Source organism: Neoarius graeffei, chromosome 2 (genome assembly GCF_027579695.1).
Source record: "Neoarius graeffei isolate fNeoGra1 chromosome 2, fNeoGra1.pri, whole genome shotgun sequence".
NCBI classification, from domain to species: Eukaryota; Metazoa; Chordata; class Actinopteri; order Siluriformes; family Ariidae; genus Neoarius; species Neoarius graeffei.
Window position 1 is genome coordinate 59418815 of NC_083570.1, and position 24180 is coordinate 59442994.

The 24180-nt window shown below is 39.9% G+C and overlaps 1 protein-coding gene across 2 annotated transcripts in view; it reads left to right on the forward strand.

Moving 5' to 3' along the window:
* The window catches only part of kcnq1.2 (potassium voltage-gated channel, KQT-like subfamily, member 1.2), a 292236-nt gene extending 269721 nt beyond the window's left edge, over positions 1-22515 (forward strand). For both annotated transcript variants that reach the window (XM_060914561.1, XM_060914564.1), the window contains one exon: positions 22226-22515. In XM_060914561.1, coding sequence (XP_060770544.1) covers positions 22226-22372 — 147 coding nt within the window. In that variant the 3' untranslated portion in view covers positions 22373-22515. The remainder of the gene's footprint in view (positions 1-22225) is intronic.
* The last annotated feature ends 1665 nt before the right edge of the window (positions 22516-24180 follow it).

Here is a 24180-nt window from a genome sequence, read left to right on the forward strand (position 1 = left end):
TTCAGTGGAGCCTGGATAGGGCTGGAGTGACCTCAGGCTGGGGGGTTTGGGAGGAATCAAGCTGCCCTTCTCCTGATGAAGGTTTGCACAGCTGTGGGGAAGAGATCCATCCCCTGTGTGCTCGGCAGCCCTCTGAAGCTGACTCCAAGCCTCATAGATGAAGAAAGAGACTCTGCCATCATGCAGCCTTGAGAAAATAAAAGTTTAAGGTCTGCACTTCTCTTTGCTGTATTCATGTCATTTTCTTCAAGGAAAGATTGAAGTGAGGAGGAGCGCAGGGTCAAGGTGCCAGGTGTTAAGTTTCAGTTTTGTTTTGGGTTTTTTTCCTCGCCATCACTAAAGGAGGTTTTTACATTTCATTCTGTGGTGTTTGCCAGAAAAGTTACTGCTTAAAAATATCCATCATGGTTGTGTTATTGACCTCCTCCATGGAGTTATATTTCCAGATAAATACTAATCAAATGCAGTGCCAATGAAATCACCTGCATGCTGTGTTTTTTCCATTAAAATAAGCAGCACCTGGTTAATGGATTCTTCAAGTATGAAATGCACGTGGCATTTTCTCTATCTTGCCCCACACTTGCTTATGACTCATGCAAGCTGGAAGTGAATGGTGAATAAGAAGAAAGCTGCCAAGGCAGGCCCCATTATCTTGTAAGTCTTCCAGGTGTATGTGGTTGATAGTGATGGCATGTTTCTGATGGGACTATATTTTTCTGTCTGATATTTGGTGATTTAAGTTGGATCACTCAGTCTGCTCTTATTAAATCTTAGAAAATACTCCTTGTTCATACAGTTTATACTGTATGAGTTGAAGGTCTCTGTGAATCTGATGAATAGAGAAACTAACATAATCTGCCAAGTAGCTTAAACAGGGTTGCAGTTTGATGACAAATCAGTATTTTGTGTTCAAATGCGCCTAGCATTGTGAGGACTCGAATTATTTGAGTGCTCTGATGACATATGACAAAGGTTCCACTGAAACCCACACCAAATAGTCCTAAACTCGCAGCTATTTGGTTATCTGTCTGTTAGAATGACACACAGTGTGTGTTAGAATGATGCACAGAATTTATGAATGGATCTTTTTTTATACACAGAGAAACAAAATGGCCAGAACGATGGCAGGGTAGGATTGGAATTAGGGAAACTTTTAATGCCTCATTTTATTTGCAGAATTCACCGTGCGTGTTTTTTTCCTTTAACCTGCTCTCAGACAGAATTGAATGACAGCCCCTGAGACCACAGAACCCGAGAAATATAATTTCCACCCCAAGGCTATACATGTATGACAAAGATTCATGTTGCAAGCCACTGGTATTTGACTTTTCATTATGATCTTTCCCTTTTCATGTGTTAGCATGCCTGGTTATGATTTTGACTGACAGATTTACATCATCACCTCCTCTTTGATTCGGACAAAATTTCCCTTGAAAGGAGTAAATCTTCCCTTCTTTTACTGGGCAAATATCAGGAGGGCGTTTATAGAGGTTAGTTGTACTTAGTGACTATTGCCTTATATTACACTGTAACTACACTGTAATGGATCAGTTAAAAAAAATACTTCAGTTCATGGGAACATAAGGAAACAGCTTTTTATTTTTATTTGTGTTTTTCTTGGCAGATGCTAAAATTGGACACAACTACTCATTCATGGGTTTTTTCCGTATTTTGAGTATTTTTTTACACTGTAGAACAACACTGAAGACATCAAAACTATGAAATAACATATGGAACATATTTGGAATTATGTGGTAAACAAAAAAAGTGTTTACAAAAAACAAAATACGTCTCATATTTTAGATTCTTCAGTTCTTCATTTCAATTCAATTCAATTTTATTGTCATATGTACTTGAGACAGTGTCACACAGTACAATGAAATTCTTATTCTGAGTCCTCCAGAAACATTACCTAAGCATGAATAAAGACATTAAAAAACAAAAGAAAGTAATTACAGTTAAATAATAAAGTAATTAAAATAAAGTAATTAAAAACAAGGACATTAATAGTAAAAAAGGTGCACTAAATCTTAACCAGCTTCATGAGGGAGTCACCTGGAATGCTTTTCAGTTATTAGTTGTGCCTCATCAAAAGTTAATTAGTGCAATTTCTTGCCTTCTTAATGTGTTTGAGCTCAAATAGTAAATAATAACAATACAGTAAATAGCCCTATTTCACAACTGCAGTATTTCATATTATGCCAAGAACCGCTCAGCTAAGTAAAGAGAAACGGCATCCATCATTACTTTAAGACATGAAGTGTCTTTGAAGCTGTGTCCAAACTTGTGACTGGTTTTATATATATATATATATATATATATATATATATATATATATATATATATATATATATGTGTATATATATATATATATATATATATATATATATATATATATATATATATACATACAGTGTAGCGGCACAGTGGTATAGTGGTTAGCGCTGTCACCTCACAGCAAGAAGGTCCGGGTTCGAGCCCCATGGCCGGCGAGGGCCTTTCTGTGCGGAGTTTGCATGTTCTCCCCGTGTCCGCGTGGGTTTCCTCCGGGTGCTCCGGTTTCCCCCACAGTCCAAAGACATGCAGGTTAGGTTAACTGGTGACTCTAAATTGACCGTAGGTGTGAATGTGAGTGTGAATGGTTGTCTGTGTCTATGTGTCAGCCCTGTGATGACCTGGCGACTTGTCCAGGGTGTACCCCGCCTCTCACCCGTAGTCAGCTGGGATAGGCTCCAGCTTGCCTGCGACCCTGTAGAACAGGATAAAGCGGCTAGAGATAATGAGATGAGATACAGTGTGTATATATATATATATATATATATATATATATATATATATATATATATATATATATAAAAAATATGACTTCCACATTATCCAGCACAAAATTCATAGAAAACAAACAAATTTAGCCCAGAACTGAGCCCGTGTTTGGAGAAGTGATTCAGACATACATAATTTACATTTTATTCAACTTGCTTGAATGGTATCTCTATGGTATCTTTTGCTTCATTTGAAAATTCTGATGTTTGCAAACACCTTATTTTTAATTTTAACTGTTAAATGTGGTTAAGGATATTATGCATGCAGTGTACATTATTAATGAATAAAATTACATAGTTTTAGCATAATGTTGATTATATTTAACAGAGAGATTCACGGTGTATATGGAGGTTTTAAACACTGTTGATTAAGATTAGGTCTGTAATCAGTCTGGTATGCTGAGGTGCATTAAGACTGTGTGCGTGTGTGTGCATGTGTGTGTGTGCATGCATGTGAGGAGGTCAGACTGTCTGTAGGATCCCATGATTAAAGCATATGGTTAGTGTGTACACAATAAACCCTACCAGTCTTTACAGTAGTGTCACCGCCATTAACAGGTGTGTTTTTCTGTCTGTGGAGTTCGCCATGTCTCTGTGTAAGCTTAAGACCCCGTCCACACGTAGCCGGGTATCTGCTAAATCGAAGATATTTTTCTACGTTTTGGCCTGTCATCCACATGAAAACACATCAAAAACGAATATTTAAAAAAACTCCGGGCAAAGTGAAGATTTTTGAAAACTCCGTGTATGCCTTTTCGTGTGGACAGAGATAACCGGAGGTTTGCGTTTTAGAACGTCACAATCTGCGCCAAAAAAATGACAACAAATCTGCCCTGACGTCAAACGTGCGACCTTTGTTTACTGCAGAAGCCAGATAAAGCATGGACTTAAGCTAGCCGCACACTACGGCGATCCACGCGGTACCGAACCGACCCATTTCAGAGCCGACTCCCGACTGTTAACGAGTGCAGTCGCGATTGAAGCGACACGTGACAACTTAATAGCTTTGTGATTGGCTATTGGATATAGTTACTGTTAAATCCAACACTTGAAGATGCTACAGGCTGAATTACAAATGACACAACACGGAATATGTAGCGCACTATCTAGGCTGCATGAGCTATTATTCCCAACCTTAAATAGTGCACTTATATAGGGGAGTTAAAGCGATTTGGAATTCAGCCACACAACTTGAGCAGAGTGGCTTTCCAGCCCACTGTGTCTATGGATAAAGCTTCAGTCTATGGAATTACAGTATATACCTGCATTAGGTGCTACCAACACGTAGTTCTCGCGCTAGAAATTGTGTTTAATGATGTCACGTGTTATATGCGAAAGATATGATTGGCTATTGCTCGCGACTCTCGCCGATCAGTCTGGCTCCCGATTAGTTTTTTGAATCGGCTGTGAGATGAGTCGGTACCATCGAAAACTAGTCTTTACGCCTGACTCGCGACTTCAGTTGGCTCGGTACGCTGAAAATCGGCGTAGTGTGCGGCTAGCTAAAGAGTAATGGATCGGAGGAGTGCCTTGAAAGCGTTAATTATTGTGCAGGTGCTATTTACATGTTTAATTTTAGAAGCCCAACTACTGCTCCAAGAGCACAGGCGATGTGATTAGGGGGTAGGATTTGGGGAAATAACCATCTACAGGTTTGGAATGCTTATGAATGTGATTGAAAACGCAGATGTTCGGTTATGTGTGGAAGGGATTTTTTTTCGAAGACGAGGTGGTGTGGATAAAACATTTTTATAAACGGAGGGGGGGAAAATGTTCGGTTTTAAAAATACCCGGCTACGTGTGTACATGGCATGAGTCTCTCTAGACAAAAAGACACATGTTTGGCATTCAAAGAGTACATAATAAGTTTACTCTCAATTGTTAGAATTAGGACAATCCTCATGTTACACACAGGAATCATGCAAATACTAAATCTTCCTCCTCATGACAAACATCAGTCATGTTCTTTTCATTTCAAAACACAACTAATTCTAGGCTAGGTTTTATGATGGTGTTGAATTGTTTCTTTATTAAAGTTAGTTTTTAACACTTAACACTCAACACTGTTTACTTGCATCCTAACACACATTACAAACATTATCCAGACAGATAGCTCTTCCACATCACATGCATATTGGGAAAATATGCTGTATGACGGAGTCAATGTGGCTGATTTATCCAATATCAGAGTTTGTTTTTAATCAGTGTTATCCAGTTAATCTCTTCGGTGTATATACAAAGTAGGGGTGGAACACAGTGCCACTATCTGTATCTGTATCTCTTTAATGCTCCAAATATTCATATTGGTGTTGTGTTCAGATGTATATCTGCACCAGGCATAACCTGAACCTGATTTTTATTTATAAATGAACATTATGCCCCTGGAAAACACTGAAAAGTGCCCGGGAGAAAAACTCCAGAGGAAAAAGTACCAGCATTGTCAACATCGTCTGTGAATTCTGGCTCTGACAGTTTACTCTAGTTCATAGTAGGTCTCCGTTAGAGATGTAATCCAGCTCATGCAATTATTAGTTTTGTTTGTACAGTATATGCCTGCAGTATTTTTTAATGAATTTGCTGGTTTTATTTCCCAAAATTTAAACAAACTAGTATCCTAATTTAATCCACTGCATCTCTGATAAGGCAAATTAGTATGTTCATGTTAATTTGTTTGTCTTACAAGCTTCATATTCATGCTCGTGTGAAATCATAAACCTCTCTTGTGTATTTTTTGTTGTTTTTCACGGGATTCCTAGGCTGGGATCTTGGCTCAACTAGTTGCTCTGTCTGGCAAGCTTTAAAAAAATAAATAAAATAGTGCTCTCCTACTCGTATCTGTATTTACATTTGTTTATCACATTGTCTGTTCAGTGCAACTAATTTTGTATCCATTTCTTCCTTAGTACACAGACACAGCAGGGTAGTGTGTCATGTGAAATCAGTACGTTCTCAAATGTATAGGCATAGAACATCTTTCAACCCTGTTTGTGTGTTTATATGCAAAATACATGAACATAATTGTTATGCTATATAATACCCTGCTTATTTGTCTGTCACATAAATGCAAAAAAAAAAAATTCATCCCCCCTCAAGCCACACCCTCACAGAACCACTGCTGTGGCAAGACCTAACTCAGTCATCCTCTCCAAAATAGAATCTCCGCACACAGCCTTTTTAAGACTTGAAAGCCCTACCTGTATTTATTTTCTGCAGGGCTCTATTTCAGCCATCCTGAGTAAACACTGAGACTAAAAGGGGACAGTGATCTGCCCAATGACTGCTTTCTTTCATTGGGAAGTGGCTGCATGGGAGGCAGGACCCGGGAGAAAGAAAAAGAAAGAGAGATAGGAGGGCAGGAAGTTTGGGCAATGGTTGATGGGCACTAGATGTGTTTATCTACCATCTAAAAATACACATTTGCAGCAGGCGGTGAGCACCTCTAAACTGGGGGGTGTCTCATGGGTGTTGGAGTGGCTGCTGGCTGAGTAGAGTGGAGCAGGTGGAGGGAAAGGACGACATGTGCCACGAGCTGGATCTGGTCTGGGTTGGCAAGATATTGGCCATACAGTGGGGCAAAAAAGTATTTAGTCAGCCACCAATTGTGCAAGTTCTCCCACTTAAAAAGATGAGAGAGGCCTGTAATTTTCATCACAGGTACACTTCAACCATGAGAGACAGAATGGGGGGAAAGAATCCAGGAAATCACATTGTGGGATTTTTAATGAATTAATTGGTAAATTCCTCGGTAAAATAAGTATTTGGTCACCTACAAACAAGCAAGATTTCTGGCTCTCACAGACCTGTAACTTCTTCTTTAAGAGGCTCCTCTGTCCTCCACTCATTACCTGTATTAATGGCACCTGTTTGAACTCGTTATCAGTATAAAAGACACCTGTCCACAACCTCAAACAGTCACACTTCAAACTCCACTATGGCCAAGACCAAAGAGCTGTCAAAGGACACCAGAAACAAAGTTGTAGACCTGCACCAGGCTGGGAAGACTGAATCTGCAATAGGTAAGCAGCTTGGTGTGAAGAAATCAACTGTGGGAGCAATTATTAGAAATGGAAGACATACAAGACCACTAATAATCTCCCTCGATCTGGGGCTCCACGCAAGATCTCACCCCGTGGGGTCAAAATGATCACAAGAACGGTGAGCAAAAATCCCAGAACCACACGGGGGGACCTAGTGAATGACCTGCAGAGAGCTGGGACCAAAGTAACAAAGGCTACCATCAGTAACACACTATGCTGCCAGGGACTCAAATCCTGCAGTGCCAGACGTGTCCTCCTGCTTAAGCCAGTACATGTCCAGGCCCGTCTGAAGTTTGCTAGAGAGCATTTGGATGATCCAGAAGAGGATTGGGAGAATGTCATGTGGTCAGATGAAACCAAAATAGAACTTTTTGGTAAAAACTCAACTTGTCGTGTTTGGAGGAGAAAGAATGCTGAGTTGCATCCAAAGAACACCATACCTACTGTGAAGCATGGGGGTGGAAACATCATGCTTTGGGGCTGTTTTTCTGCAAAGGGACCAGGACGACTGATCCATGTAAAGGAAAGAATGAATGGGGCCATGTATCGTGAGATTTTGAGTGAAAACCTCCTTCCATCAGCAAGGGCATTGAAGATGAAACGTGGCTGGGTCTTTCAGCATGACAATGGTCCCAAACACACCGCCCGGGCAACGAAGGAGTGGCTTCGTAAGAAGCATTTCAAGGTCCTGGAGTGGCCTAGCCAGTCTCCAGATCTCAACCCCATAGAAAATCTTTGGAGGGAGTTGAAAGTCCGTGTTGCCCAGAGACAGCCCCAAAACATCACTGCTCTAGAGGAGATCTGCATGGAGGAATGGGCCAAAATACCAGCAACAGTGTGTGAAAACCTTGTGAAGACTTACAGAAAACGTTTGACTTCTGTCATTGCCAACAAAGGGTATATAACAAAGTATTGAGATGAACTTTTGTTATTGACCAAATACTTATTTTCCACCATAATTTGCAAATAAATTCTTTAAAAATAAAACATTGTGATTTTCTGGATTTTTTTTTTCTCATTTTGTCTCTCATAGTTGAGGTATACCTATGATGAAAATTACAGGCCTCTCTCATCTTTTTAAGTGGGAGAACTTGCACAATTGGTGACTGACTAAATACTTTTTTGCCCCACTGTACATGGTCCAGTCCGGTATTTGAGTCAGTGTTTGTGCACTAAAATGATGGATACCATGTATGGTGAGTTACTAATACCAAATAGGTGTGCTTAAAAATCAGGCGTTGATTATAACTGATATTGATGTTCCACATTTCTCCTACAATCACATGCTTTGAAAGTTCATGGCAATAATTTCAGATGAAATTACATCTCACCTTTTACCTTTTCGCTTTTTCCTGCTGTGTTGATTCTAATGCAAACAGACAAGGGCAGAGTGATTTAGAGAGTTCACAAGTTCACAATCTCTCTGGGTTTTTTTCTCTAAAATCCACAAATTTGGAAGCTAAAATTACCTCAGAATAAACAGCTTCAGACATATGTTCTTTCCTCCCAGTGCTTATCACAAGATGATTTCCATAGACGCAAAAGCAAAGTGAGGTTTTTATGATGTAAAAACAAGATAAATAATAATGTTTGATCTTTTTTCCACCTTTAATGTGACATAGAAACCAACAAAATGTGGGTGAAAAACAAACATGAATGTTTTATGTGAACAGAAGAAGAAGAAAAAAAATTATCTGGTTGCACAAACTAATATTTTGTGAAAGCACCTTTTGCTTGTAATACAGAATTCTTTTGGGGTAAGAGTCTACCAACATAACACATCTTGAATTGGTCATTTATTCCATTCTTCCTTGAACAAAATGCTCCAGATCTATCAAATTGTGTGGGAATCCCCTGTACACAACCCTCTTCAATTCATTCCACAGGCTGTCAATAGGACGTAGATCTGGGCTGTGACTGGGCCATTCCAAAACATTGGTCGTCGTCTTCTTCTTAAGCTATTCCTTTGTTGACGTGGAGTTGTGGTTTGGGTCATTATCCTGCTGGAAGGTGAATTTTCTTTTTTTTTTAAATCATCTTTAGCTAACAGAGGCCTGCAGGTTTTGTGCCAGAATAGATTGGTATTTGGAGCTATCCATCATTTCCTCTATTCTGATTAGAGCCCCAGTCCCAGCTGAAGAAAAGTAGCCCCATAGCATGATGCTGCCACCACCATGCTTCACTGTGTTAATTGGGATGGTACTCAGTGGGCAATAACCTGTCTTTTGTGTGTGTGTGTGTGTGTGTGTGTGTGTGTGTGTGTGTGTGTGTGTGTGTGTGTGTGTGCGCGCCAAACATATTGTTTAGAATGATTCCCAAAGCATTGTATTTTGGTCTCATTTTCACCATGGTCTCCTGATCAATAGCTCTTTGTGGACCATAGCTACAGCAGTAGAAGATGTTAGTAAAGTCCTACAGAAACAGCTAATCGTTATTTGGGGTGAATCAGAATCACTTTGTTCATGACAGGGGTATGATAACGCTCACAAGTTTGAAAATGATTAGTTAATTCTGAGCATAGTCACAAGCCCCATTATAAAAAAAAAGTGTGAACACTTGTGCAACAAGGTTATTGTACTTTTTTCTTTTTTCTCATAAAATATCTCTATTTGTTTTTCACTTGAATTTTCTTGGTTGCTGTAATCACATTAAATTGGCATAAAGATGTGACATGATTTATCTTGGGTTTTTTTTCTTACATGGATGTGTAGATTTTTTATATCCATTGTTGGTAAGAGACTTTTCAGTGCAGGTGTTTAACACTTGGTCTTCCCTTGTGTTGTATGAATTTGAATAGAGCAAAAAATGTGTCTGGGTGGCCCTGAGGACTGGTATAAGAACCAATGCCACTGTATAACGTGAAGACATTACTTTAGCATAGAGAGATATTAGATGTGTGGGTTTTGGGTTTTTTTTTTTTTGTTGTTGTTTTTAATCCTATTACTCACTGTCACTCACTATCACTAGACTCATTGAACTAAGCAGCAAAAAAAAAAAATCCTATTCTCATTCAAAAGTAGTAAACTGATTCATTCATGTCGGAGCTTTCTCAGATGACTGACAGTTTAAGATCCAGTAAAGCTTCAATGGAGAATATAGAAAAACTTGCCTTGCATGTTATTTTTATACTAATAGCTAAACCTAGGAATTTTTATGACTTGTTAACTCTATCCTTACTCTTAGATGGCAGTAGCGAGATGAATTACAGCCGGCTGCAGTCCCCTTTCTATCCTCTGTTGTGTCTTGGTGTGTTGAAGCAGCTGGAGGGAGTCACTGAGTCTATAAAGACACCAGTGTTCACCATACAAGACAACACGGCCCGCTGAGATCCGTCTAAACACTCCCTACCAGCCTACATCTGTCCCCACACCCTCGTGTTTATAGGACACTTGTGCTGCTCATGGTGCGTGTGTGTGTAGGTGTATGCATGTGTGCACTAGATGCCTGGGTTTGAGAGAGAGAGAGAGAGAGATGCACAACATCACAGAGTTGGAAAAAACAATGTGGTAAAAATGTTTTAAGCACAATCTGTAATGCTTAATTTTAACTTGCTGTGCTGCCCAACAAGCCATCATTAATAGACCCATTGCCTGGTGAACACATTTCAAAAGTAACCACAAGACTGCCCAAATAAGGAATTTTCCAGAGGCCTGATGCACTCACACGCACATGCACACATACACGCACGCACCTTCCCCCCTGCAGAGCTTATGAAACGGTATTTGTAGCCACACCCTTGGGCGAGCACCAGAGACCAGTAAAGAAAGGACGCTCAGCTGCCTGCCTGCAGAACAAATGTTTAGAGGGCCAACTGGACGACTGCGTATGACTGTTACAAGGAGCTTTGAGATTTATACACACAGTGTAGCCTGTAAGTCCTGATAAATCTAAATAGAAATGATAACCTGAAAGTGGAGTCAAAGTATTCAAGAGCAGTAGACCAGGAAAAAGGAAATAGTGGGTTTGAATGTGTCACAACATCAAGATAGATATATACTTCAGCCAAGGCACTTTCAAAAAAAAAAAAGCCTAAGTATCCCTGTGTTTGCCATGAGGCCTGTTCTTTCTCCTCACCCTCTTTTTTAAATATAAAGAAATTGCTGTTCCCATATAACCTCTCGTGCAGCATACAACATGTGAAGTAACCCTTTGTTAACATGTCTAGTACAAACTTCGACTGTATGCAGTCCTTGTAAAATGAGGGCTCACAGATCGCAGTTGTGGTTTCAAAAGAGAGAAGGCATAAAATGAGTGTGTTTATGTGTGTGTGCGTGTGCACGGGTGGTGATTGTACCTTCAGGAGTGACTCAGAAACAAAAGCATCTTTGAGTGCGCACTCTGCTGAGAAAGAGAGAGCGAGAGAAAGAGAAGGGGATTAGAGTTTAGTGGCACGTGGCAAAGGCCTTGATTCTTATCATGTGCGTCAGGTGTTCGCAGTCTATTTCCTGCTCTTAAAAACATATCCCTATCTGTCTTTCATTTTTAATCAGTCCACTGCTCAGACAGCTTTCTCTTTGCTTCGTCAAATTCCACCATTCTCGCTCTGTTAAACCTCCCCCCCACCCCATCCCACCCCACCCCTAGCTTCTTATTCACTTACTCACTCACTGACTCACACTCTCTCTCTCCCTTTCATATTCTCTTTACTCCTCTCTCCCCTCTCGCGCTATGGTTTAAACACAAAGAGCATATTGTATCTGGCAGTGTTAAACACAGTGCATTCAGTGAATCTGCTGTCGTGAACCTGACCTTGGCAAATTCGCCACTCGCTCTCTAGTTGCATTGCAGGTCCGCAGTCACCTACACCCAGAAGCTCACCCAGATTTCTTCTCATTTCCCTTGTTCTTACTTTGGTGAATCAGGAAGCAGTCAAGCATCTTTATGCACAAAATGTACAGTGAGTTGGAGCAGGTATCGCTGGAGTCCAGTAAGCACTTATCCAACAGTGTAAGGTCAGTATATCCCTGTGGATTGCCTTGTACCTCTCACAATACGTACTGTATACATGTCGATCTTTATTTTTCCCTTCATTTCTAATCATAAACCACAGACTTATTGTTCAGTAATTGTGAGCCAGTACTCAGTGAGATGTGATCAGACTCTCATAGATGTGTTAATGTGTTAACACATTAAATGTTAAATGTGTTTTACTTGCTTTTTTTTTTCACTATAATTGCAATTTTTGTCAGGGATAATGCCCCGTTTCCAAATTTGGTTCCCTAAATTTTTCTTTTTTCTAAACATAAGAATAATCTTAATTAATGTCCATCCATCCATTATCTGTAGCCACTTATCCTGTTCTACAGGGTCGCAGGCAAGCTGGAGCCTGTCCCAGCTGACTACGGGCGAAAGGCGGGGTACACCCTGGACAAGTCGCCAGGTCATCACAGGGCTGACACATAGACACAGACAACCATTCACACTCACATTCACACCTACGCTCAATTTAGAGTCACCAGTTAATCTAATCTGCATGTCTTTGGACTGTGGGGGAAACCGGAGCACCCGGAGGAAACCCACGCGGACATGGGGAGAACATGCAAACTCCACACAGAAAGGCCCTCGCCGGCCACTGGGCTCGAACCCAGGACCTTCTTGCTGTGAGACGACGGTGCTAACCACTACACCACCGTGCCGCCCCTTCATAAATGTCATCTGGACTAAATTTTTAACCTCAGCATTAGCAAATGTTATACATGGAAAAAAATGCCATATTTTATTTGAAGTAGCAACATATTGTTGACCTTGTTTGCTGAAAAAAAAACTCTTTTTTGCCATTTTTTAAAAAAAAATAAATTATTACATTTTTTTAGCAAACCCTCAGTTGTCTGAAATTTTACTGAAATGACAGCATGGTCATATTGATTTCTTTAAACACCATTGCTTCTGTCTAATAGTAATAATGTGGCATGAGCTCTGTAATCCTTCTAAGAGGGAAAATAATTCACTGTCAAGGACAGAGATCTAGTTGATACTGTTTCTTATGAACTGTTTTTTTATTTCTTTTTTCTTTTATTTATTTATTTATTTATTTATTTATTTATTTTTCTTATCAGTGAGGAGTTTTCCGAGAGGTCTCTCACTGCAGCCTGCGGGACTGATTCAAGCCTTTAAAAAACAATACATTAAAAACAAACAAACAAACAAACAAACATGATATTGAACTCATGCACAGTGAGGAGCACTGAGGCCACTGAGTTTCATGAAGTTTTGGTGGTACAAGTCTCGTTTATTATAATATGCAATAATAGGTTTATTATAGTTTTACAAACAAACAAAAAAAATCCTTGCTGCCAGTCGATTGAAGAAAGCCCTATATGATAGGATTTTTGCATAAATTACTTTATTTTAAATACAACCCCGATTCCAAAAAAGTTGGGACAAAGTACAAATTGTAAATAAAATCGGAATGCAATAATTTACAAATCTCAAAAACTGATATTGTATTCACAATAGAACATAGACAACATATCAAATGTCGAAAGTGAGACATTTTGAAATTTCATGCCAAATATTGGCTCATTTGAAATTTCATGACAGCAACACATCTCAAAAAAGTTGGGACAGGGGCAATAAGAGGCTGGAAAAGTTAAAGGTACAAAAAAGGAACAGCTGGAGGACCAAATTGCAACTCATTAGGTCAATTGGCAATAGGTCATTAACATGACTGGGTATAAAAAGAGCATCTTGGAGTGGCAGTGACTCTCAGAAGTAAAGATGGGAAGAGGATCACCAATCCCCCTAATTCTGCACCGGCAAATAGTGGAGCAATATCAGAAAGGAGTTTGACAGTGTAAAATTGCAAAGAGTTTGAACATATCATCTCCAGTGCATAATATCATCAAAAGATTCAGAGAATCTGGAAGAATCTGTGCGTAAGGGTCAAGGCCGGAAAACCATACTGGGTGCCCGTGATCTTCGGGCCCTTAGACGGCACTGCATCACATACAGGCATGCTTCTGTATTGGAAATCACAAAATGGTCTCAGGAATATTTCCAGAGAACATTGTCTGTGAACACAATTCACCGTGCCATCCACCGTTGCCAGCTAAAACTCTATAGTTCAATGAAGAAGCCGTATCTAAACATGATCCTGAAGCGCAGACATCTTCAATGGGCCAAGGCTCATTTAAAATGGACTGTGGCAAAGTGGAAAACTGTTCTGTGGTCAGACAAATCAAAATTTGAAGTTCTTTATGGAAATCAGGGAGGCTGTGTCATTCGGACTAAAGAGGAGAAGGACGACCCAAGTTGTTATCAGCACTCAGTTCAGAAGCCTGCATCTCTGATGGTATGGGGTTGCATTAGTGCATGTGGCATGGGCAGCTTACACATCTGGAAAGACACCATCAATGCTGAAAGGTATATCCAGGTTCTAGAGCAACATATGCTCCCATCCAGATGACGTCTCTTTCAGGGAAGACCTTGCATTTTCCAACATGACAATGCCAAACCACATACTGCATCAATTACAGCATCATGGTTGTGTAGAAGAAGGGTCCGGGTACTGAACTGGCCAGCCTGCAGTCCAGATCTTTCACCCATAGAAAACATTTGGCGCATCATAAAACGGAAGATACGACAAAAAAGACCGAAGACAGTTGAGCAACTAGAATCCTACATTAGACAAGAATGGGTTAACATTCCTATCCCTAAACTTGAGCAACTTGTCTCCTCAGTCCCCAGACATTTACAGACTGTTGTAAAGAGAAAAGGGGATGTCTCACAGTGGTAAACATGGCCTTGTCCCAACTTTTTTGAGATGTGTTGTTGTCATGAAATTTAAAATCGCCTAATTTTTCTCTTTAAATGATACATTTTCTCAGTTTAAACATTTGATATATCATCTATGTTCTATTCTGAATAAAATATGGAATTTTGAAACTTCCACATCATTGCATTCCGTTTTTATTTACAATTTGTACTTTGTCCCAACTTTTTTGGAATCGGGGTTGTACACAAAAATTTGAAAATGTAACCAAGGAGTAGGTATAAATGAATCGAGAAATGCACTCATAGCTCATATTTATGATTTCCAGTTAATACTAGTCTATATACTGAATATATATTTGTTAATTTAAAAAGTCAATAAACAGATAAATAAACTTTATTTTCAGTGTCAGATCAAGCCAATTAACCACAAATACATTTTTCATCACTGATTTTTCCTTATCACCCTAATTAGGCCCCTGTTGCACACCATAGTTATGTTTTACAGTTAATACGAGCACAGTGAGTGTTTTTTCTTTAGGCTTAACAGGTTTATGCTCTATGTGCTGTAATAAAATGTTCATTTAGTCCCATTAAAATCTAAAAGTGACCAGTTAATGAGTTCCACAAAGATTTAGGCCTTCCTATTTAATTTCTGTTCTGTATCATTTTGTTTGGTCTGTGGCAAGAATAGTAATAAAATTGTAGTAGTAGTAGTAGTAATAATAATAGGGCGGTACAGTGGTGTAGTGGTTAGCACTGTCGCCTCACAGTAAGAAGGTTCTGGATTTGAGCCGATGGGGGCCTTTCTGTGTGGAGTTTGTATGTTCTCCACATGTCTGTGCAGGTTTCCTCCAGGTGCTCCGGTTTCCCCCACAGTCCAAAGCAGTGTTGTAGTCAAGTCACTAAACCTCAAGTCCAAGTCCAGTCTCGAGTCCCCAGTGTTCAAGTCCAAGTCATTAAAAAAAATTTCAAGTCAAGTCCACTACTGAGCCAAGTTGAGTCTGAGAATAAGACTCCAACTGCACCATTTGATGGTGGCTGTTTTAACCCCATTAACATTCGTTTGTTCCTGAACATGACATATGAACAGGTGAAGGTGCTTTCTCTTTGTCAGGGAGTGTAAAGTATTCTGTCAAAGATGGTTGGGAGACGGATGTAAGTGCAGAAGGTGTCTTTATTAATACAAGTGAAGAAGGTAAACAATCCAGAACGGCAGGCAAAATCATAAAATAGTGAAACAAGTAATAGGTCGAGTGAGGCACAAACAGGCTATTGTAGACTCAACAGAATCAAAGAAGAGAAACAGGAAATCAGGGATCAGGAAACCAAACAAGGAAATAAGGCTCAGTAATGTGTCAGCAACACAACTCAATACTTCGCAAAGTAAGTGTGTTTTCACAGTTTTTATATAGGCACACTGATTGCGCCTTAATCCTGTGCAGGTGCAAGTCGTTTACGGTGTGCACGCAAGAGTCCGCTTGGTGCACGCGCTGTCCAGACCACGCCCGAGAGTCTATCTAAGTGCAAGTGTGACACTCTTGCACAACGTTAGTACAAAAATTAATGTACTGTAGATATAAATACCTTATGCCAAATTATTATGGCATGTTACAAAAATAAAGAAAAAATCAGAGTCCTTGTCTCCAATTTACGAGTCCGAATGCAGTTAATGCACGAGTCCAAGTCCAAGTCATCAGTGCTCAAGTCCAAGTCAAGTCACAAGTCCTTAAAATTAGGGCACAAGTCGGACTCGAGTACTACAAGCCTGGTTCAAAGACGTGCGGTTAGGTTAACATGGGGTGGCCTTGGGCTGAGGTTGGGCTGAAGTGCCCTTGAGCAAGGGCGCCTAACCCACAACTGCTCCCCGGGTGCTGTAGCATAGCTGCACACTGCTCTCGGTATGTGTGTGAGTGCTCATTGCTCACTTGTGTGTGCATGTGTGTGTTCAGTGCTTCAGATGCAGAGGACGAATTTCACTGTGTGCTTAAGTCTGTGCTTGAGTGTACATGTGACAAATAAAGGCTTCTTGGCTTCTTAAATTAAATTTAAAATGTAATTAATAATAATAATAATAATAATAATTATTATTATTATTATTATTATTATTATTATTATTATTATTATTATAACCTTTGAGTGTATAAAAACCCCTACAGTGTATCTCTACAGATTTGTGACAAATTAAAGGAAAAACCCAACATGAAGTGTCTTATTAAAGTATCAAAGTGGCGCAAGCCACTAGAACCTTCTCAGTTACAGTACAGATTTCTGGAACTGTGTAAACACCATTCTTCCAAAAGATATTTCATGTATTCAGTGTGTTGGGTTTTATCATTAAACAGTTTGGAATCCATGAAACGTAGAATCTGGTTTCACTGTTTTACTGAAGTGGTGCTGTGAACGTTTTAAACAGGAATGAGTATCAACATCACTTATTAGCAAGGCTTCAAAGTGTTGCTATGGAACTATGTCATGTGCTAGCAAACAAGGAAACAACAGTTAAACTGTAAACAAAAAACACAAACAAAGAACAGAGGGTGTGGTGGACAATTGTTTAGGAGGGCGGGTTGTGTGGTGCTTTAGGACACAGGAAGGGAATGCGTGTATTGTGATTATGAACATGGACGCTGTGTCTTTACCACAACAGCTGGTCCTGTACCATGAGTCACACGGACGCAAATGGACAGGGATAGGGACAACACTAATCCCCGTCTTTGTATGTTAAAAAAATATATTTTTCTGATTTAATATCTCCTGTAGATATATAAATATAAACTTAAACATACACATAGATGTCCTCACAAATTTGGAGGTTAAAAATTCACAAGTATATACACACACACACACACACAAATGTTTTAAATATTATATGTAGTTTATAGTTGTGTACTGGTGAAGAATCGGTCAAACTGTGATGTGTGCGCTGGGGTAGTTGGGGTAGATGTGTCTGGGCTGTGTCCACAGTCCTTAGCATGTGTTGAGAACAGCTGAGGTATCACCTGTCTTTGTATCATATGTTCCCAAACATTGAAAGTGTCAAAATTTCACTACAACAAACCATGCTGGCTCGCTTACACCACAAACCCAGAAAGGTCCATTTCTTTCATACAAGAACAGAAATAGTGCATATAGTATGTGTCTTCTATATTATAAGCGGCAAAGTTTGTTTGTTTGTCTGTCTTGAGCTAACGTCGCCATTTCTTGACAGATTTTCACCAAATTTGGCAAGTAGGTCCAGGGATGACCCGGAATTTTGCAGATATAAACAAAATTCATGTACAGGCCCCAGGGAGGTCCCTGGGGGGCACAACATCCACCCACCCCCTCCCTCAATGCCTTTCACGTTACATTTATCAACACAAACTCTCGACAGATCTTCACTAAACTTGGCACGTAGGTACAGGAGATGGCCACAATTTGGCAGAACTCAGAAATTCCATATTTGGGCCCCATGGGGCCCCCGGTGGGCCCCTGGGTGGTGGATGTTTGGATTTTTGTTTGTCTTAGGTTAACATCACCATTTCTCGATGGATCTTCAACAAATTTGACATGGAAGTCTGGGGACAACCCAGAATTTTGCAAAACCTGGGCAATGCCAGGTAACCTGCTAGTTAGTAATAAGTGCTATTATTATTATTATTATTATTATTATTATTATTAGGCTAATTTTTCACGTTCAGGTCCTGACTTATCAGGGGAGGGGGAACTCAACAGTTAATAAGAATATACAGTGCATGCCACTGAGCATACATTTAAGACCAAAAGGAAAAAGTCCCTGAATTCGGGATTAGGAATTGAATGTTCAATGCTTCGAATGTTCTTCAACTTTTGTAGTGGTAAAGATCTTTGGTCAAAGCTCTAAATCAGGTTTGTTCCTCAGACCAGTTTCTTAAAAAAATATTTAATGTTAAGCTGATGAAACTTGTATTGTTGGGAATCTTCATGTGTCAGAGTGCTGTTGCTTGTAGGATGGGAGGAATTTCTAATCTAGCAAAAGCCATGAGCCTGGAATGCTGATAATGCAGTAGATTACCAGTGACATGTTTATAATACAGATTTATACACCCCTTCAAACAAGCAGGGAATGTTCTCTTTCTTTATGAACGTATATTTATGGCAGCCTGTTTGTTAATGGAGTCTGGTGCAATTTAGGCCTTTTGGGGGCTATTATGGTTTTCTTATTATGCACTTTTTTTTGCATGTATGTCAGCAGTTCTCTGATAACAGTTCAATAAACAGTGTCATGTTTCATCAAGGTATCTGATATAAACAGGGAATGGATGATGGGATAAGTACACTAACTGTTTGCATGAGTAAAAGTATAAATGAATTGATGTTATAAGTAAACCTATGTAGAGAAGTAAAGTAGATATTATAATCAATAACAGATTTCTAACAATGAACACACTAAAGTAGCAACCTATTAAATACATCAGATGTAATGGTGTAGTACATAATAAAAAGAAAGAAACTTGCTCCTGTGCTCTTTTATAGCAGTCATCAACATCACTGATCCTCCACCTTACATAATAGTGGCGATTAAGTTCTTTTTTAACCGCTTTGAACATTTTGTTGCAAAAAAAAAAGATATTTTTGTCTTATCTGACCATATAACCTGATTCCAATCAAAGTACCAGTGGCGTCTAGTGAACAGGCACTTACGTTTGTGGTTAGATGAAGGAAAAGGCTTTCTTCTGGCAGACCTTCCAAATAGTTTGTTGGCACTGAGGTGATGTCTAATTGTAGATTTGGAGACTTGGTGACTCCAAAATACTACCACTTTCTGTACATCTCCATCTGTGAGCCCTGGAGATGTTTTGTTTTTTGTGTTTTTCTTTCCATTTTACCATCTTCTTCGTTATGCAATATAATTGTGTTCATTACAGCTCAGGTTGTTGTCTTTTTTTTTTTAGAGGTGTACCTATTTTTATTGCATAATTTATGAACACACGTTTGTGTCCTTTCATTTCTGCATTCTCGATATTTTTCTTCACCCTGCTAATGAACTTCTGAGGAAATTTGGCCTTTGTATCACCTCATATTTATGCACCAGTAAAACAGGAAGTTATACATGACTGCTTAAGTGTTCCTCACCACTTGGGTGAACTCGAAAATGTAAAATATAAAGGGGAACATGTTTCAAGTACATTTTGTTCATTAGAATTTCCAGGCATTTCCATAAACGTGACACATGCTCTTTTGGTTAAACACACACACACACGTACAAACCAATCAGCCATAACATTAAAACCAGCTGCCTAATATTGTGTACATCTCCCTTGTGACACCAAAGTAGTTGTGACCCGTCAAGGCATAGATTCAAAGGTGTGCTGTGGTATCTGGCACCAAGACGTTAGCAGCAGATCCTTTAAGTCCTGTAAGTTGCAAGGTGGGGACTTGTTTGTCCAGCAAATTCAACAGATGCTCAATCTGATTGAGATCTGGGGAATTTGGAGGTCAAGTCAGTATCTTGAACTCTTTGTCATGTTCCTCAAAACATTCCTGAACAATTTTTAAAAAACGGCAGGTTGCATTATCCTGCTGAAAGAGGCCACTGCCATTAGGGAATACTGTTGCCATGAAGGGGAGGACTTGGTCAACAACAATATTTAGGTAGGTGGTACGTGTCAAAGTAACATCTGCCAGGACCCAAGGTTTCCCAGCAGAACATTGCCCAGAACATCACACTGCCTCTGCTGGCCTGCCTTCTTCCCCAGTGCATTCTGATGCCATCTCTTCCCCAGGTAAGTGACGCACACACACTCGGCCATCCACATGATGTAAAAGAAAACATGATTCATCAGACCAGGACACTTTCTTCCATTGCTCCATGGTCTAGTGCTGATGCTCACATCCCATTGCAGGTGCTTTCTGTGGTGGACAGGGGTCACCATGAGCACTCTGACCAGTCTGTGGCTACGCAGCCCCAATACACAGCAAGCTGCAATGCACTGTGTGCTCTGCTACTTTTCTACACTGCCTGGCCAAAAAAAATATTGCCATTTGGATTTAAATAAGCAAATACATAAGAGCTTTGGATTGGATAATTACTGCAGTGATTGTTTTTCATCTGACAACAATCCATTTAACCCTAACTGATGCAGTGAGTAGCTTCTCATTTCTTAAACAAACATGTCAGAAGATGTATCCTGTGCTCATGGAAAAGATGTTACCATGTTTCAGAAGAGTCAAATTATTGGCATGCATCAACAAAGAAAACAACTAAGGAGATTACTGAAATGACTGGAATTGGGTTAAGAACTGTCCAACACGTTATTAAAACCTGGAAGGATAGTGGTGAACTGTTAACTTTGTGGAAAAAATGTGGTTGGACAAAGATCCTGACTGACTATGATCAGAGATCACTTAAATGCTTGGTGAAGTCGAATCGTAAAAAAATCAACAGTAGAACTCATGGCTATGTTTAATTGTGAAAGTAAAAGCATATCCATATGCACAATGTGATGAGAACTCACAGGATTGGGACTAAACAGCTGTGTGGCTATAAAGAAAACCACTTGTTAATGAGACTAATCAGGAGAAAAGGCTTCAATTTGCGAGGGAGCAGAAAGATTGGACTCTTGAGCAAGGGAAAAAGGTTATGTGGTATGATGAGTTCTGATTTATTCTATTCCTGAGTGATGGGTGTGTCAGGGTAAGAAGGGAAGCAGTGAAGCGATGTACCCATCATGCATAGTGTCCACTGTACAAGTCTCTGGAGGCAGTGTTATGATCTGTGGTTGCTTCAGTTGATCAGGTCGAGGCTCAGCAATGTTATGGGGCAATAAAGTGAAGTCAGCTGACCACCTGAATGTACTGAATGACCAGATTATGACATCAATGGATTTTTTCTTCCCTGATGGCACGGGCATAAAATTAGGGCTCAGATTGTGAAAGAGAGGTTCAGGAAGCATGAGGAATCATTTTGACACATGAACTGGCCACCTCACAGTCCTAACCTTAACCCCATTGAGAATCTTTGGGATGTGCTAGAGAAGAGTTTATGTAGTGGTTCGACTCTCCCATCCTCAACACAAGATCTCGGTGAAAAATTAATACAACCCTGGACTGAAAAATGTTGTGACACTGAATAAGTTTATCGAAACAATGGCATGGGGAATGTGTACTGTAATCAAAGCTAAAGGTGGTTCAACCAAATATTAGAGTGCACAACTTTTTTAATTTTTTGGCAGGGCACTGTATCATAGCCAGCATTAACATTTTAGGCAATTTGTAGTACAGTAGGTCTTCTGTGGGATCAGAACAGACAGGCCAGTCTTCACTTCCCACGTGCATGGGTGCCTATGACCCTGTCACCAGTTCACCAGATGTCCTTCCTTGGACCATTTTTGGTAGGTACTAACCACTGCATACCGGGAACACCCCACCCCACAAGACCTGACATTTTGGAGATGCTCAGAGGCAATCATTTAGCCATTACAGCTTGGCCCTTGTCAAAGTTGCTCAGATCCTTACATGTGCCCATTTTTGCTGCTTTCAAAAAAGTTTACTTGCTGCCAAATATATCCCACCCCTTTGCAGGTGTCACTGTAACAAGATGTTCATTTTTAAAATTGTCTTAAAATGAGAAACTCTCCTAAAAGGAAAACAAGTTATAAAGTTCTCTCTCTCTCTAATGTTTCTTTCATGTAGGTGCTTCAGATGAACCACAGACTGGAGTGTGTCCTGAAGATCCTGGTGGAGCAGTTCCAACTCGAACCAGAGCTGCTTCAGAAACCGAGCCAGTGCAGCTCCTGCTTAATGAAACGCCAGAATGGCAGCATGGAAAAAGGACAATGAGTGCGATGGAAAGCAGGCAAGACTGGAAGACATCTTTTAATAAGAAGTGTGGAAATTGTAATGTCCATATCAAGGGTTTTTTTATTATTTAAAAAAAGATAGTACCATATGGAAATTTGATAATAAACTGTCCAAGCTAGCAAGAGTTTCACTTTCAATGTATCTTCCAAAGACAACATGCTATGTGTTCAACACGTTATTAGTTTGCAGCATAGGGAAGTCAGTCAGAGTTCCGTCCTTATTTGATTTCCATCAGTTTGTTATTAAAAGATGGATAGCTGAAAATCCTGCTGTGTTGAAAAAAAAAAAATCCCTGATTCAAAATATGCTACATGGACACGTCAAGAGAATTATAGGGATCCTAAAGTGCTGTAGCACAGAGGGAGTGTGATGGAGTTGATCCATTCCACATGTTAATGTGCATGTTAGTAAGTGTGAACATGTTTTGCATGATCTAGATTCACCACTGATAAATAGATATGGCAGAGATAATCAAAACAGCAAAACACTGCTGATGGGGTTTAATGGACTTAAATGGAATGTAAGAAAGGAAGAGGGAGAGCTGTTTGAGGTTGTGGACTCAGTAAGCAGTGCCAAGGCTTTCAACAGCCTATTCATTTTACAATTTCACTGGATTACTCCCATTAAGTCTATGATTATTTTCTCTCACTCTAGCTATTTGAATGCAAAACTTCTGGTAAAGGTGAGGTGGCTAGATGCCAGCTGCCAGCGTTTGAGGAAAGTAAACTACAAAAGTAAAAAGTAGATTTGCTTTCAGTAACCACAGAGCAGAAAGGGCAGAGAGAGGGAGAACAGAAAGATAAGGTGCCTGCACTCCATTCAGAAGTCACACTCATCTGTTGGCACGTTGCCTGGCACAGAACAAATTGGTTGGTGGTTTTCCTTTTTAATGTGTTCATTAAACATTTGCTTTTATCACAGGTTTCATAGAGAGAAGAGACCTCAAAGAAGGGGAAAGTTAGTGTAAGAGGAGTGTTCTCCCCCCCCCCCCCCCCCCCCCCCCAGGCTTCTTTCCAAATCACTTATGAAAATAAATGAGAGCAAAATTCAAACTGTGATTATCTCACACTGCCCTAGACACTTATAAGCAATGTATATGACGCAGCATTGCCTTATCACACTTCTACCAACACTTTCACCAGAATCTAGTGATGTAAGAACAATCACAGTTGTATTATACAATATATACAGCTCATTGTAAATAAATATGCATTTATATTATTTCTTCTCTGTTTATGCTGAACATTTGCTGGCGTGACTGCATTTTTTTTTTTTTTTTTGGTATTTACTCCAAATTCTGACTTGCTGAGGAACGCCATTTTCAAGTTTAGTGCAAGCAGTGAAAGAACAGGTCTCAAATTTCTACACGATTATATTTGTGTTCAAAGGCCAAAAAAAATACGATGGATGTCCCAAGATCAACAAGGCCAGGCTTAGAAAGAGAGAGAGAGAGAGAGAGAGAGAGAGAGAGGGAGGGTCAGGGGAGGATGAGAGAACAGGAGGGAGGGAAAAAGGAAGTCTGGTCTGGAGCCATGTTCAATTACAGAGGGCCGTGGCTCTACTTCTATGTGCATGCTGTTGCTCTGCTTTTGTCTCCTGTTTTATGTCTGTGACGGAGACCTCTGCTCGGGTTTACACAGTCAGCTCTGTGTGATCACGACACTGTGCTACTTTCATGTGGAGAGTTAAGAGAGCCTCCCCAATTCAGAGGCTGTTTGATGGCAGAAGAGCTCAGTCATGGTTTATCACCGTGGACCAGGCCCCTGGAAAGACATTAAGGAAGAAGA